Raw genomic sequence first — 12,807 nt, forward strand, 5'->3', positions numbered from 1 at the left:
TTTGTAGACCTTGAAGCCTTGTGGCTCTCCGGCAGATCAACAAAATAAAATCTAACTCTGCCAATGTCATTTTCCTTTGCTTTTCGGGTGTTCTAGGCTCGATTAATTGGTCTTACAAGGCTTCAATACACTCAGAATTAGAGGCATGGTATCCCAAACTACAATATATAAACATATGTGTGATTAAGAAAAGAGAGACTATAAAACTGATGCTATTAGAAGCTGAATATAAAAGCCCCAATCCATAGAAGCATGTGTAGTTAAATCCTTGACGGACATAACAATGGGAGGTGAGGATGTGATCCCTGGGCAAGTTTGCTAGCTCGCTCAATGGTAATAATCAATTTTTAAACATTTCACAATGGCATTGTCACAAAAAGCAAAGTATATCACATTATGAACATTTCCTAATAGCAGTTTAACCTACAAAACATTTATGTAGCATTTTGAAAAGGAGGTGTCTACAATTAGGAGGAAAGTTAATGATTTGCAGTTATATAAGGTTGTGTAATTTAAGCTACAACAATGCATACAATTGGGGACAATTCCAACTGTAATTAAAGAACTCAACAAATCTTAAATGACCTGTAAAATAGACATTTATGTCCATTTAATAGTAATCCCCTCTGACCCTCTTGTATAGATTTACACAGTATAGATCTGTGTTCTTTGGGATTCGCCAAATTACTGTATGTTCTACAATCTCACTTTATTGAACATATTGACTGTAAGGCCAACTGCTGCCAGTTAGGCAGCCACACCCGGAGACCCAGAGGGCCACCAATCAATACTGTGTGCTTATTCACTACATTTGCTCAGCCCCTGTTGATATGGATGCAATGTAGCGACACATTGCATTAAAATGTAGACTCACACTGGGCTTGACCTGCCTTGTAAAGGAATTGACAGCAATGAAACTTTCATGTGAATAAATCAGAGACGTCCAAGATTTTATTGTGCTTTTATTTTGAAGGAGCTGAGAAATTGTGCCTAAAATTTCTCCAGCAACCAAGTGAAAGGTTAATTGCAAGAAACAGAACTCTAAAGTGAATTTTGTGTGCGTACAAAACATCTCAACATGTGTCAATTTTGTGCTTCTTCTGTTCCAGATGGAGCCATTGTTCTCAGCGCTTTTCTGCTCCGACACACCTCAGGTTGGCACATTGTCTCTTACCGTGCTTCTTATGTCAGACATAAAGAGGATCAGGGAGACAATGGACACTTCCTTATCTTCCTGGCAGGCAGTAGCTTGTCCTCCATCAGGATTAGACAGAAAAGAGGGGCACCAACAGCTGGAACCAGGAAGTTAGACGACACGCGACATAGCGGGCCCCGCTTCGAGCTCAGTGGCATATGACTAATCTTGTGTCCTCTGACCGAACACGCTCCGTCTCTTACACCGCTTTATCACCGCGTGTGGGGGGCCAGATTAAGGCTATATTAATTCACAACAGGGAAGCCCTTTTAAGCCCAGTCGGTGCACTGATAAAAATCGAAAGGGCTCTGCTCCGCCAAGGGAGGATGTGCATGCAGAAGACAGAGAAGCAGGGGAGTGGGAGGCAGAAGACTTTGTGGAGTATTCTTCAAAAGGGAAATCTTTTGCCTCCCACTCATAGAAAAAGTTTTAATTACATTTGGAAAATTATATTGAGCTTGAATGTTGAATTAATTTAACGTGTTATTCAAGGTCTTGATTAACAAAGTAAAAGCACTTTCACATATTTTGATACCATTCATTATAACAAAATAAACCTTAAGAAATATTTCAGTTTCAGCAAAAATTAAACCTTAATGTCCTTAAAATATTTACTTTTTTGTAAACTTCAAGGGCAAAAGTGGTCCATTGATGTCCAAACTGAGCAAGTTGTACACATCAAACATGGCCTGGATCGACAAGACTTTAACAAGACGAACCACAACAGGATTAAATTTACATGTATCCCACTTACATGACTGTTTTAATCAGGAAGCTTTATAAATACTGGAAAAAGCTTGGCCAACAAACTACATCATTGATATAGCCAGTAATGGGTCAGCCAGACCAGATGGTGGCAGCAGAGAGCGAAGCTTACCAGCAGCACAGAGGACAAGAAGAGGTCCCTGCAACACCTGAACCCAATCTCGTTAAGCCTTGTATTTAAACCCATGGTTTTCGTTGCTTAGCGCTTGTTCTTCAGTTTTTCCTGGTGACACTGCGTCGCTCTTTACCTCAAGTCTTCTCTTGTCTTTTAAAATTTAACAGCCTTGTGGGTCCATATTTCATCATAAACTTGTTTATGACCAAAACCTAACCTAAGAAATTAATGACATGCCCATGAGCCTGATCCATACTTTGTGTTAAGCGGCTACTAATCAGAAATGTTAGCATGCTAATGCCCTAAGCTTAGACGGTGAACATAGTAAACATTATACCTGCTAAACATCAGCATGTTAGCATAGTCATATTCTTTGAAGCACTCTTTAACCTTGGTTTTGAATAGTGATACATAACTTCAGTTTTACTTAGATGCTTTGTTTTTAAGTCTTGAAGTGAAGTGACCAAATTTAGATGAGAGGGTGGCGCTGCAGAAAAGCGAGTGTTTGAAAAATGCCAGGTTATCAAAGCTTAACAGTCTGTGTCTGTGCTCTATTAGCTAGTGAATTAGCTGGTTTGACTTTCTCAGGAGGAGATTCTGTTTGTGACGGGGACTGACAGCTACTTCTTTAGTATAAATAAAAACCTGCAAACTCGCCGCCTGCTAGCCCAGCAAGTTAGCGGCGGGTGACCGATAAGTAACAGGAAACTTAAAATAACCGATCTTCTCATCACTACGAACCTCTGTTTTCTCTCCCGGGAGAAGCCAACAACTTCAGACTCCTATCTACTGGCCAACAATTAAATAAATGTTTGATAAACACTGAACAGGCTAACAAGCCAGGTATGGCGAGTACAGTATACCTGCTATTTAGTGCTAAAAATATATCAATACAATAACACGAGCATTTAACTCACTGAAAAGATGGAGCTCAGACTTCTTACACAGCCAGAAAGTTCCATAAACACACAGCAAGTCACATTATTTGTCCAAATTTTGAATGAAAAAATCCCCAAAAGGCTCCAACAACACAAACTGGCGCAGTAAAGTTCAGTGACTGTGTGTCTGCGTTGACGTCTAGCAGACAGCCAATGGGATCCACCCGTCACTCAAGTGACCCGGCTCCTATGATTTAAGGCTTAATATAATTGAATTGGTGTTATAAAAAAAAAAAATCACCCCAGAACAGTTATCTTGAACAGTAAAATTAGCTATTTATAACAAAACTGTTTTTTGTACCAGGCTGTAAACATGTTTATGCTGTACAAATTGGCGTTTTCCCATCTGCTGTAATGTTATTTCTTAGATTCTGGAGCCTCAAGTGGCCACTCAAGGAACTGCAGTTTTTTGCACTTCCGCATTTTTCAACACCGGAGGTTGCTGCTTGGTCTTGACTAGCACAGCCCTGCAATGCCTTGGTACATCTATCTGCATTTAAAAAATGGCAATCGCTGCTGCTAGTTTAACAGTACTTCTTCCGAATGGAAATTTACTTTAAATGACCACATTCTGTTAAACCAAAAAGCAGCACCTTGGTAGTGGGTAACACAAGGTTTTCCTGTCACCTTTTATTAAATAAGGCACACATTAATATTGATAGCAGGGTTGAATTACTCAATACAGTGTAGTTTTGTTGCCTTTTCTCTGTTTATTTACACTATTTCTGTAACACTGAACATCCCAATATCGCAGTATCTGCATGCTTGGTGAAGCATGGCCCCAGTAAAACCGAGGGATGAATTGTCCTTGAGCTTCTCCGACTGCCTTTGAAGTTTTGGACTAAGTCTGTGTATGGAAGTGTGTATGTGTGTGTGTGTTTGTGTGTGTGTGAGGCTGGCCTTGTGCCCCCTGTAATCCTGTTAAGCACCTGGACAATGGAGGAACAGCTGGCTTAGCCTTCCTGCGCTCTGCAGTGTTGACTGGAGGAGAAGATGATGTGCACAGAATTCAGGTGGCAACGAAAAGACTGACAAATTTGAATATCTATTGATCTACTTTTTGTCTATCTTTGGTGTCTGTTTTATCCATCTTCCACCCCTCCCGTGGGTCGCCAGTGGTGCAAAGCTTGGTCCTGGCGCTCCATCCATCCTCATGGTTAAATACTGGCACAGATGTTGTGGAAAGATTGAGAGGCCCACTTGTGCCATTAGTCCAGCAGCAGGGCCTGGGAGCAGCAGGGGAAGACTTCTCTAATCAGTTTTATTGGAGCTCTGCTATTGGGTTAACACAACAGGGACAGGCCCAGAGCCCAGCAGCACTCCAGTGAAAGTGTGTGTCTGTGTGTGTGCGGTATCTGTGTGTGTTTACACCCTAAGGCTAAGCACGGATAGTATTTTCTCTACCTCTCTGTCTCCTTAATTCACACACACATTCGTGTGTTGGGGTGGAACCTGAGTCTCAGCTGTGTGGCAGATGAGCTCCAGTTGGTTTAGGTGCTTTGATCAGATAGCTGCATGGGATCACAACCCACTGATATTTTTGTTGGAATTAATGATAATCATGATTTGAATGAATGAAAGGCTTCTACAGCCTCCTTAGATGCACTGCGAGTCTGTACTATAGACTGTATTAAAGAGGTGGATGGAGCCACTGTGACCATTGCTTTGTAACCCTATTTTAAAGGCTCAAGTTTGGCATCATGGCCGTCGGCATCTTTGTTTTTTTTTCATGTTGACCATATTTGGACATCAGGGTGGGTAACCAATGCCATGTCTTTATACCCGCTTACAGAATGCCTTGGTCGTGACTTGTCAATCACAGGTAGAACTGGCCTAAAGCATATCCGGCTGTGGCTCAGTGGTAGAGTTGGTCGTCCTTCGATCGGAAAGGTCAGAGGTTCGATCCCCAGCTCCCTCAGTCTACATGCCGAAGTGTCCTTGGGCAAGACACTGAACCCCATATTGGTGTGAATGGGATGACCGAATGACAGTTGGGCACTTTAGGTAGTAGCCTCTGCCATCAGTGTATCAATGTATGAATGTGGCATGTAGTGTAAAAGCAGCTTTGAGTGGTCGCAAAGACTAGAAAATTGCTATATAAGTACAGTCCATCCATTTACCATATTTTTCTTTAAATCATGTGTTGTTGAAGAATACTTGAAACTAGCCTATGAGACCATATAAACATTAGAAAACTATTTATAGAGGTAGTAACTCAGCCAAAAAGAAGGGTCTGTTTCTCATATGGTTCCATACAATCAGACTTCTTTTTGCTATCAAGAGTCGCCCTCCTGCTGGCTATTAGAGAGAATGCAGGTTTGGGGCACTTCTGCATTTGTTTTACTTTTAAAACCAAGAGACTACATCCATTTTTCAGACAATCTATGGGCTGTACCAATCACTCAATTTGGGCTAAAGGCTATAGAGTCAGCATGCTAACATACTCCATAATCCATTGTACATAATTTAGTTCATTAGCATTATAAAATTAGCTTATTAGAACCAAACACAGTACAGCTAAGGCTCGTGGGAATTACTTTGGTTTATAAAAACTACTACTACAAAACCAAAGCAATAGCAAAACTACAATTATGATTTATACTGTTGCTACATCAAAAGTGAAGGGTTCACGAAATACTTCAAGGAAATCCATCAAATAGTGGGAACATTCACGACCAAAAAATGTCAACCTCATGGTGGTGATGCTAAAGGAAAAGCCTGGGTATCACCAAGGTTGGTAGGATTCATCCTCTGGTGACCATGAATTGGTACAACTTTTGTGGTGCGCCATTATGCAGATGATGATGTGATATTTCATTGGATAAAATGAATTTTTAACCAACTGGTGGGACTAAAGGAAAAGTCAGGGGAACAAGAAAGTCAATTAGGATTCATTCTTGGGTCACAATGAATGTTTGTACCAAATTTGAATGAAATCCCTCCAATAGTTGTTGAGATATTTAATTTATCCCAAAGTGGTGGACTGTCTGACAGATTTTGGCATCCTTAGAACCACAAAAAAAAAAACATTTTCATGAACTTGGACCAGTAAACTTAAAAACATCTTGTTGTGGTTTGGAGCGAGCAGTGTTGTTCAAAAGTTAAATCTGTTTTAGTGGAAAAAAGCTCTTCCATTCTTCGTGGGCAGATTTTGAGCGTATTCAAGCTGCTCAATATTTAAAGAAAAGCTGCTGAGGGAAATCTGAACCTGTGTCCCTGTGCCTGAGGACATCTCCACCCTTATGGGCTACTTGACCCTGCATGGCCAACGTGGCGTGAGGTCAGCTGGTCAGACGCCAGTTTGGCTGCTGGCTTATTGAGTAAAGAGGCTGTCGGGGTCTCATATTCCCCGCGGTCATGCTGCACTGTGGTGGTTAAGTTGCTGTATATTGAATAGTGAGCAGGGAGAGGGTAACACAGCCTCTGGGTGTTTGGTCACAATGGTTCAAGACAGATCCTGAAATGTTGCCATTCGATTCTCTAAATAGCCTCGCTCAATGGAGCAATGAAAGGAAAGTGTTAGCGACTGGTTCAACAGTGTTTGACTTGTTTTAATGGATGACTTGGTTCATTTGACGCCTGCTTTGAATAGCTTCTTTTGTGTGTGTTCGTTTTTGTCGCTTTGCCTGGATGCTCAAAGGGGACATAACTAAAATTAGATGTTAAAACACACTGTTTCTACATCTACTCACTAATGAATGATTTTTGCCTAACTGGCAATCTGCAAATTCTGAACAAAAGGTCTCTTTGTGTTTCGTTGAATGGATCCCAGTTTGGTTGTTTGGCTTTTTCTTACTTTTTTTGCGCTGACAGCCTTTTGTTTCTCTCATAATTCTGCTCATAATTTGATAATTAACTGACTAGAATAGTGCTGGTTCTTCTTTTTTTTAACAGAGTCAGTCGTTTTGCTTCAACAATCGGGATCAGGAGACAATGAGCTGAGAGGAGATAGTCATTATGAGGATTGGATCTGAACGCTGGCCTCCTGCAAAGTAATTAGACAATAATGAATAGTTACAATGCAATTACTAGAACAAAAAACAGAGAAGGACGCCGCTTTTCAATTACCATCACGTACCATCATTTCCCCTCAGCCTTTTGCTCAGTGCTGTAAGTAGCACTCTATTTGTGTTTTTACCTAGATGAATGGTTCAGAGTGTTAAATAATGTATGCATTATGGCTATTGAGAGCCGTGTGTGGGTCGCCCTCAGGCTTTTCTCACGCCATTGGCTTTGAGACGCCCAGCTGTCTACGTTCGCTTGAATGCTGCTGTTCTTTGTTTTGATCTTTTCACACATGGTGCGACACCTAAAAGGCAATTTGAGAGCAAACTTTAACACTACAGGTGGTTGAGAATTGATTGAGCCTTCTGAGTCGAGCTACGTGGCTAACTGGAGACTAAAATTAGCACCTATTAGCATGTTGGTCAAAAATAGAAGAAGCTACAAGCATTACAGGTCTGTTCGGACTTCTGTAAAGCAGAATCTGGTGCTGTTTTGAATATTATTTCTGTCATCCCAAAGACTTTTACATGACATTGCATGAAGGACAATCTCAGATCATCATAAATCTAAGATTTATGAGTCCTGGAGGTGTTTTTAGTCGGTTGTGCTAACTTTAAAAAGCGTCTCTCCAATGTGTCCTGGATGCGTCGGCACTGATTTGCTTCAGGGCAACTTTGTGAGAGAAAAGTTTTCCCTGGTAACTTATTGAACTGAAGTTTGTTGGTATTCTGCAGGGCAGGCCTTTGAGCGCAGCCCGAATACGTGATCATGGTTCCCGATTAGATCAGCTCTCTGCCATGACGCACTCCTTCGTCTGTCGTCAAGGATACTGTGGCCTTTGAACATCTCGGTGAAGGATTCACGCAGCTGTAATTACCCGCTATACTTCTAACTCTGACAGTTTTCAAAGTTTGTACTCAGATTTACTTCAGAGTTAGGACTTAAATGGCTTCAGAGCTTACCTAACAAGTTTCTATTTTCAGAAAGGAACATGCGAAGTGGCCAATTTTCTTTCCATCACAGCCATATAGGACATTATGCGAATGAGGCGTTTAAGGCTTCCTTTGAAGTGCAACACTTTCCCCCTGCAGCAAGCTTTTTTTTGGTTAACCTTTGACTGGCTGGCAGATCCCACTGACGGACTTTACCATGAAATATCAAATGACTGGTACAGCTGTTTGAACCCACCTTAGACCTCCTCAACCTAAAGTTAACTACATGTCTGAGAATTTATTGAACATACAACCTTACAGGTATGACACCACTCCGCTGCTGTATTGCCAGACATCAAAGACCATGAAGCACATTTTGTCTGTGCAATATTCTACATACAATTTCTGATCTGTGGGCTTCAAATCTCTCGTCTCTTAAAGTTTTATACAAGTCTCTTCAATTTTATATGAGACCATGAGCCACACATCTGTCCAGTGTCTCATATCAGCAGAGACACTAGAACAGGATGATGAAAAGGCGGAGGAGAGAAGTTGTGGAGATGATGGAAAGTGGGTGATGTGAACAATAAAAAGGATGGTGAGGGGCCATAAATGACCACAATGATGATGTCACCTTCAGCAGAAATGTCAAGCATCTAAGATTTACTTTCCTCTCAGGGAAAAAAATGGAGGAATAAGACGGAAAATGTCACTCTTTGTTGTATGTGGACAAACGTTTAGCTCTTGTGTGTCCGTCAGCAAATCTGAGCTTATAGAAGATCACAGTGGCAATTTATCCGGAGTCTGGTTATTTTGCTAATCCCGTACTCAGACCGCTCAGACTGCAAACATCAGCACCGGAAAGAGCTGGGAGAGACTTACGGATGAGACGAAAAGAACAAAAGAAAGAAGAAGTCATAAAAGGAAGAGACGAACCCCAAAGTTCATTAGGTGGTGATGTCACCCCTGAAAAGTCACACTCAGAGGTCAGCGGGGAAAGCGGTGACCTCATCAGAAGGGGACAAGAGTAGTCGGCGTGAAAGGGTTAAGTGTTATCTTGGGGGCTGTATCTGGATCTGCTCCGACGCCCTTGACTGAACCACTATGGTCCTTGTACCTGCATGACTGGTGATAAGGAGGATGACGCATCTGCGCTCTCTGCTCATAGTCTTAGCAGCGACAGCCATTCGTCATGTAGCACTGTATCTGCACCATTTGCCACAACAGATACCGTTAGTCATTGCAATTTTTGCATTGTAAAATAAATGACAGTACAGTCTGAACTTCCCTTACCTCTTGGGAAGAAAGGATGACCCAAGCTAGTTCAAGGAACCCGAACACTCGAGGCTGAAATAACGCAGTAAGGTACATGGTGAAGCATTGAGCGTGTTCCATACTTCCCATTGTGATGCTGAAGGCTGTCCTTGCACACTATTGACTGAATGTCCCTCAGGATGTTGTTTTGTAACATAAGTTTCATTCTGATATCTGTTTATTTCTATTTGACTGAAGAAAGAACCTATATTCCTTATAGGCATGTCCTGGGGGAACACAGTAAAGGCTTCTATATGTTAATTTATACAGTATAAGTGAATTAATATTCAGTCCTTCCTCTGAGACAGTGTGTTCTAATTTGGCTAATTTGTTTTGCAAATTATGTTTTCAGGGAAAATTGGTGCCTTGGTTATAAACCCTGGCAAAAAAAGTGCTACTTTTCTGGATGGCAACAAAGACAGTCAGGTGGACGGCAGAGTTCACTTCCTGTTTGGCTGGTTGCACGTGGCTAGGTTTAGCCTACAAGATATAGACTTTAAGGCTATAGTTGATTCCAAAATAGAATTATAAAATTGTAGGAACCAAAATATCTGCTGTGTTCAGTTCAGTTGGCTCAGCAGGTTTTGAATTAATGACCCAAAGTATTGTCTGGTTAAAATTAGCGCTAATGTTGGCTAGCTTGGTCTGATTTCCCGAGGAGAAGCTACTTAGCCTAGCTTGCTCTTTTCTACTTGGCATTAGAAATACAAACCAAATACAAATATAGAATGTTGTTAATGGAACAGTGTCTTAAATCACTTACGGTAAGAAACCAGCGCTATTTAAGCTTGTTGAAACATGTTCATTTGCTGCAAAGGGCCATAGAAATGGTAAAAAAATATCAGTGAACATTGCCATGGAAAAGGCCCCCTGAAAACTTTGTAAACGTTTCAAAAGTGTTCCCAAAAAATTAAATTATTCTAGTCACTTTTGAAATTTTCATTACTATACCAATACAACAATCTTTCTCTTACCTTAACAAAGTGCCTTGAGTGCCAAAATGTAACCATAAAAATATTCAATGACAACCTTTTTCCTCATTATTTTAAGAAATGAAATCTGGCAACCACTTTTGTCAAAACACATTTGCTGTGGTGAATTAGCATAATTCCGAGAGTGACAGGTTTGTAATGCCATCACTGCTTTTCCATTTATCTTTGCTGCATCTCCAATCCTCTCCTCCTTCCATCACCCTCTCTTTCCTCCACTCCCCCCCTCTGTCCCCTCACCCCTGTGGAGGGTGGCCAGTTGGGCTGGAAGCTAATTTGAAGCCAATCAATACTAGTCTGTGTTTCTTCCTGTGTGTGTCAGCGCAGTCCGGTGCCCTTGTCTAACTGCCGGCAGAGAGGGGGAGCATCTGTTTGGTGACTCTCACTCTTTGACTGTAAATCTATGGCGACCACTAAATGCCACTCCTCCAGCCATTGTACTAAGCGCAAAACGCTATCTGATTGAATCCGAATGAGATTGATTTCCATGACAAATCCAGTTGTCAAATGCGTGTTAAGACAAATAGCCTTCTCAGTAACTCGATTAAAAACTCCTGTTTGAGTATTTCATGTTAAAATGTAGGGATTCTGGGATTGCGCATGTTGGTTGAAACATACACAAAGATAACAAATGGAGGCACTCTTTGGCACACTGAATAATACTTTTTAAAGGAATTTTTAAGCATTTTGGGAAACATTTTACTTTCTTCACGAAAGAAGGTTGATACAACTCTCATGTCTGTATGGTAAAAATTAAGCTAAAGCCACCGGTTAGCTTAGCTGAAAAAACTCAAAGCAGGGAGAAACTGCTAGCCTGTCAAAGGATAACAAAATAAGAAATATAAAAACAAACAAAGAACTGTTGGGCATTTTGGGAAAAACGTTTAGTTTGAGAAAGTTTATCCAACTCTCATGTCTTTACTGTAAAAATGTAGCTAGAGCCAGAGGTTATATTAGCCTAGCATAAAAAACTTGATACAGGGAGAAACAGTGGGCCCGACTCAAACCAAGGATAACAAAATCAATCTTGGAGACAAAAACTCTTTAGTTTGTTAAATGTGTTTTAAAAAGTGTAAATAAAAACACTTTGTGTGTTTAGCTTTGCCTCTATGCTAACTTAGCTAACTGACAGCTGGCTATGGCTATGCAGCCTATTGACGTACACTCATGTACCTCTTCGCAGTGGAGCAAATAAGCAAATTTTCCAACATGCCCTGTGCTTTTAATGAGATGGTGGATTTCTGTGTTGTCTACCTGGATGGAATGCAAGAAAATTAGTCATGTCAGTTAAAGGAAACCCTCAGAGGTCATGGCTCCTCAGTATTGTTGAGGGGAATGGAAATAACTTGCGAGAACAAAGGACCAAGCAATTTTCACTGATACCACTCACGTCAGTAGGCCTACAGTAAAGCTAAAGCCAGCTAATAAGCCGAGTTAGCTTAGCAAAAAAACTGAAACGAGGAGAAACAGCTAGCCTGATTCTGTCCAAGTATAACAAAATCAACCTTCGAAGCTCACTATCTTGTTTGTTTAATATGTCAAAAAGAAACGATGACCACTTCCTGTTTAGCATTTCCTCGTGTTACAAGTCCTTGATGCTAATTAAGCTAATGCACCCCCTTCCACAAAACAAATAACAGCACACATGTATGTGACTCGTCCTTCTCTTTGCCTGCAAACACCAACACTGATGTTCAGATAGTGACCCTGCCTAAGATAACAACAGTCCCCTCCCTCTTCTCCCAGCCCCCTTTCCTTGAACAGCCAATCAGGAAGCTGTCTATTCATGAGCCGGAGTAGGAGCAGGCATGTGTAGACAGCCTGCCACAGGAGGAGGTGTGTCTCCATGAGCCAAAAGTGTGTGTGCTACGAGTGTGTGCTCACATGAGAAGAGGAGGTGGTGGAGGAAAGAGAGTGTATGTAGGCATGCAAGTGAGAAACAAGGGAAGGAGTGACAGGAAAGAGCACTGATACACTCCCCAAAAACACACATACAAACACTTATTTTGAAGGAACTACTTCCACACCCTCTAGTCTGCATGTGTGTGTGTGTTTCCTGCACTGGGAGCGACAGAGGGGGATCTCTGAGGATACACGGATGAGAAAGAGGTGTGGGGGAGCGCGAGGAAGAGGAGCCCGAGTGTGTTTCGCCCCGGGGGGAGCTCACACACACGCCACAGACTGCACACACACTCCAGCGGGCTCTCGGCACTGTTTCCCTGACAACTAGAATGGGCTGCAATTTGTGCACCTTGCAGAAACGGGAGGAACACTACAAACTGCTGTATGAGATTGCACAGGTAAGTGAGACTTTTAGGAGAAGGCTTGATGGTGGGAATCATCACTGTGATGAGCTTAACAGCGCAGGAAGTAATGATAATGATGGCAGGGTTGATTTTAGCAAGAGATGTAAAAGTGTGTCAGAGGAACAAGAAAGAAGTGGCAAAGTCGGAGCGCTTTTAGGAAAGACAGCAGGTTGAGTGTGGAAACCTGGAGAAAAATGGGAAGGGGACATGAGAGAAACGCAAGAAAAAAACGAGTTACTTCCAAGCAG

At 41.6% G+C, this 12,807-nt stretch overlaps 1 protein-coding gene across 1 annotated transcript in view; it reads left to right on the plus strand.

Annotated features, from left to right (window-relative positions):
- Positions 1–12,484: 12,484 nt before the first annotated feature.
- Positions 12,485–12,807, plus strand: part of pdzrn4 (PDZ domain containing ring finger 4) — a 34,946-nt gene continuing 34,623 nt past the window's right edge. Inside the window, exon 1 of the mRNA XM_069671157.1 lies at positions 12,485–12,553. Within this exon, the coding sequence (XP_069527258.1) occupies positions 12,485–12,553 (69 nt within the window). The remainder of the gene's footprint in view (positions 12,554–12,807) is intronic.

This window comes from Semicossyphus pulcher, unplaced genomic scaffold, assembly GCF_022749685.1.
Source record: "Semicossyphus pulcher isolate SPU_LCO1_2020_fin unplaced genomic scaffold, fSemPul1.0.p SCAF_20, whole genome shotgun sequence".
NCBI classification, from domain to species: domain Eukaryota; kingdom Metazoa; phylum Chordata; class Actinopteri; order Labriformes; family Labridae; genus Semicossyphus; species Semicossyphus pulcher.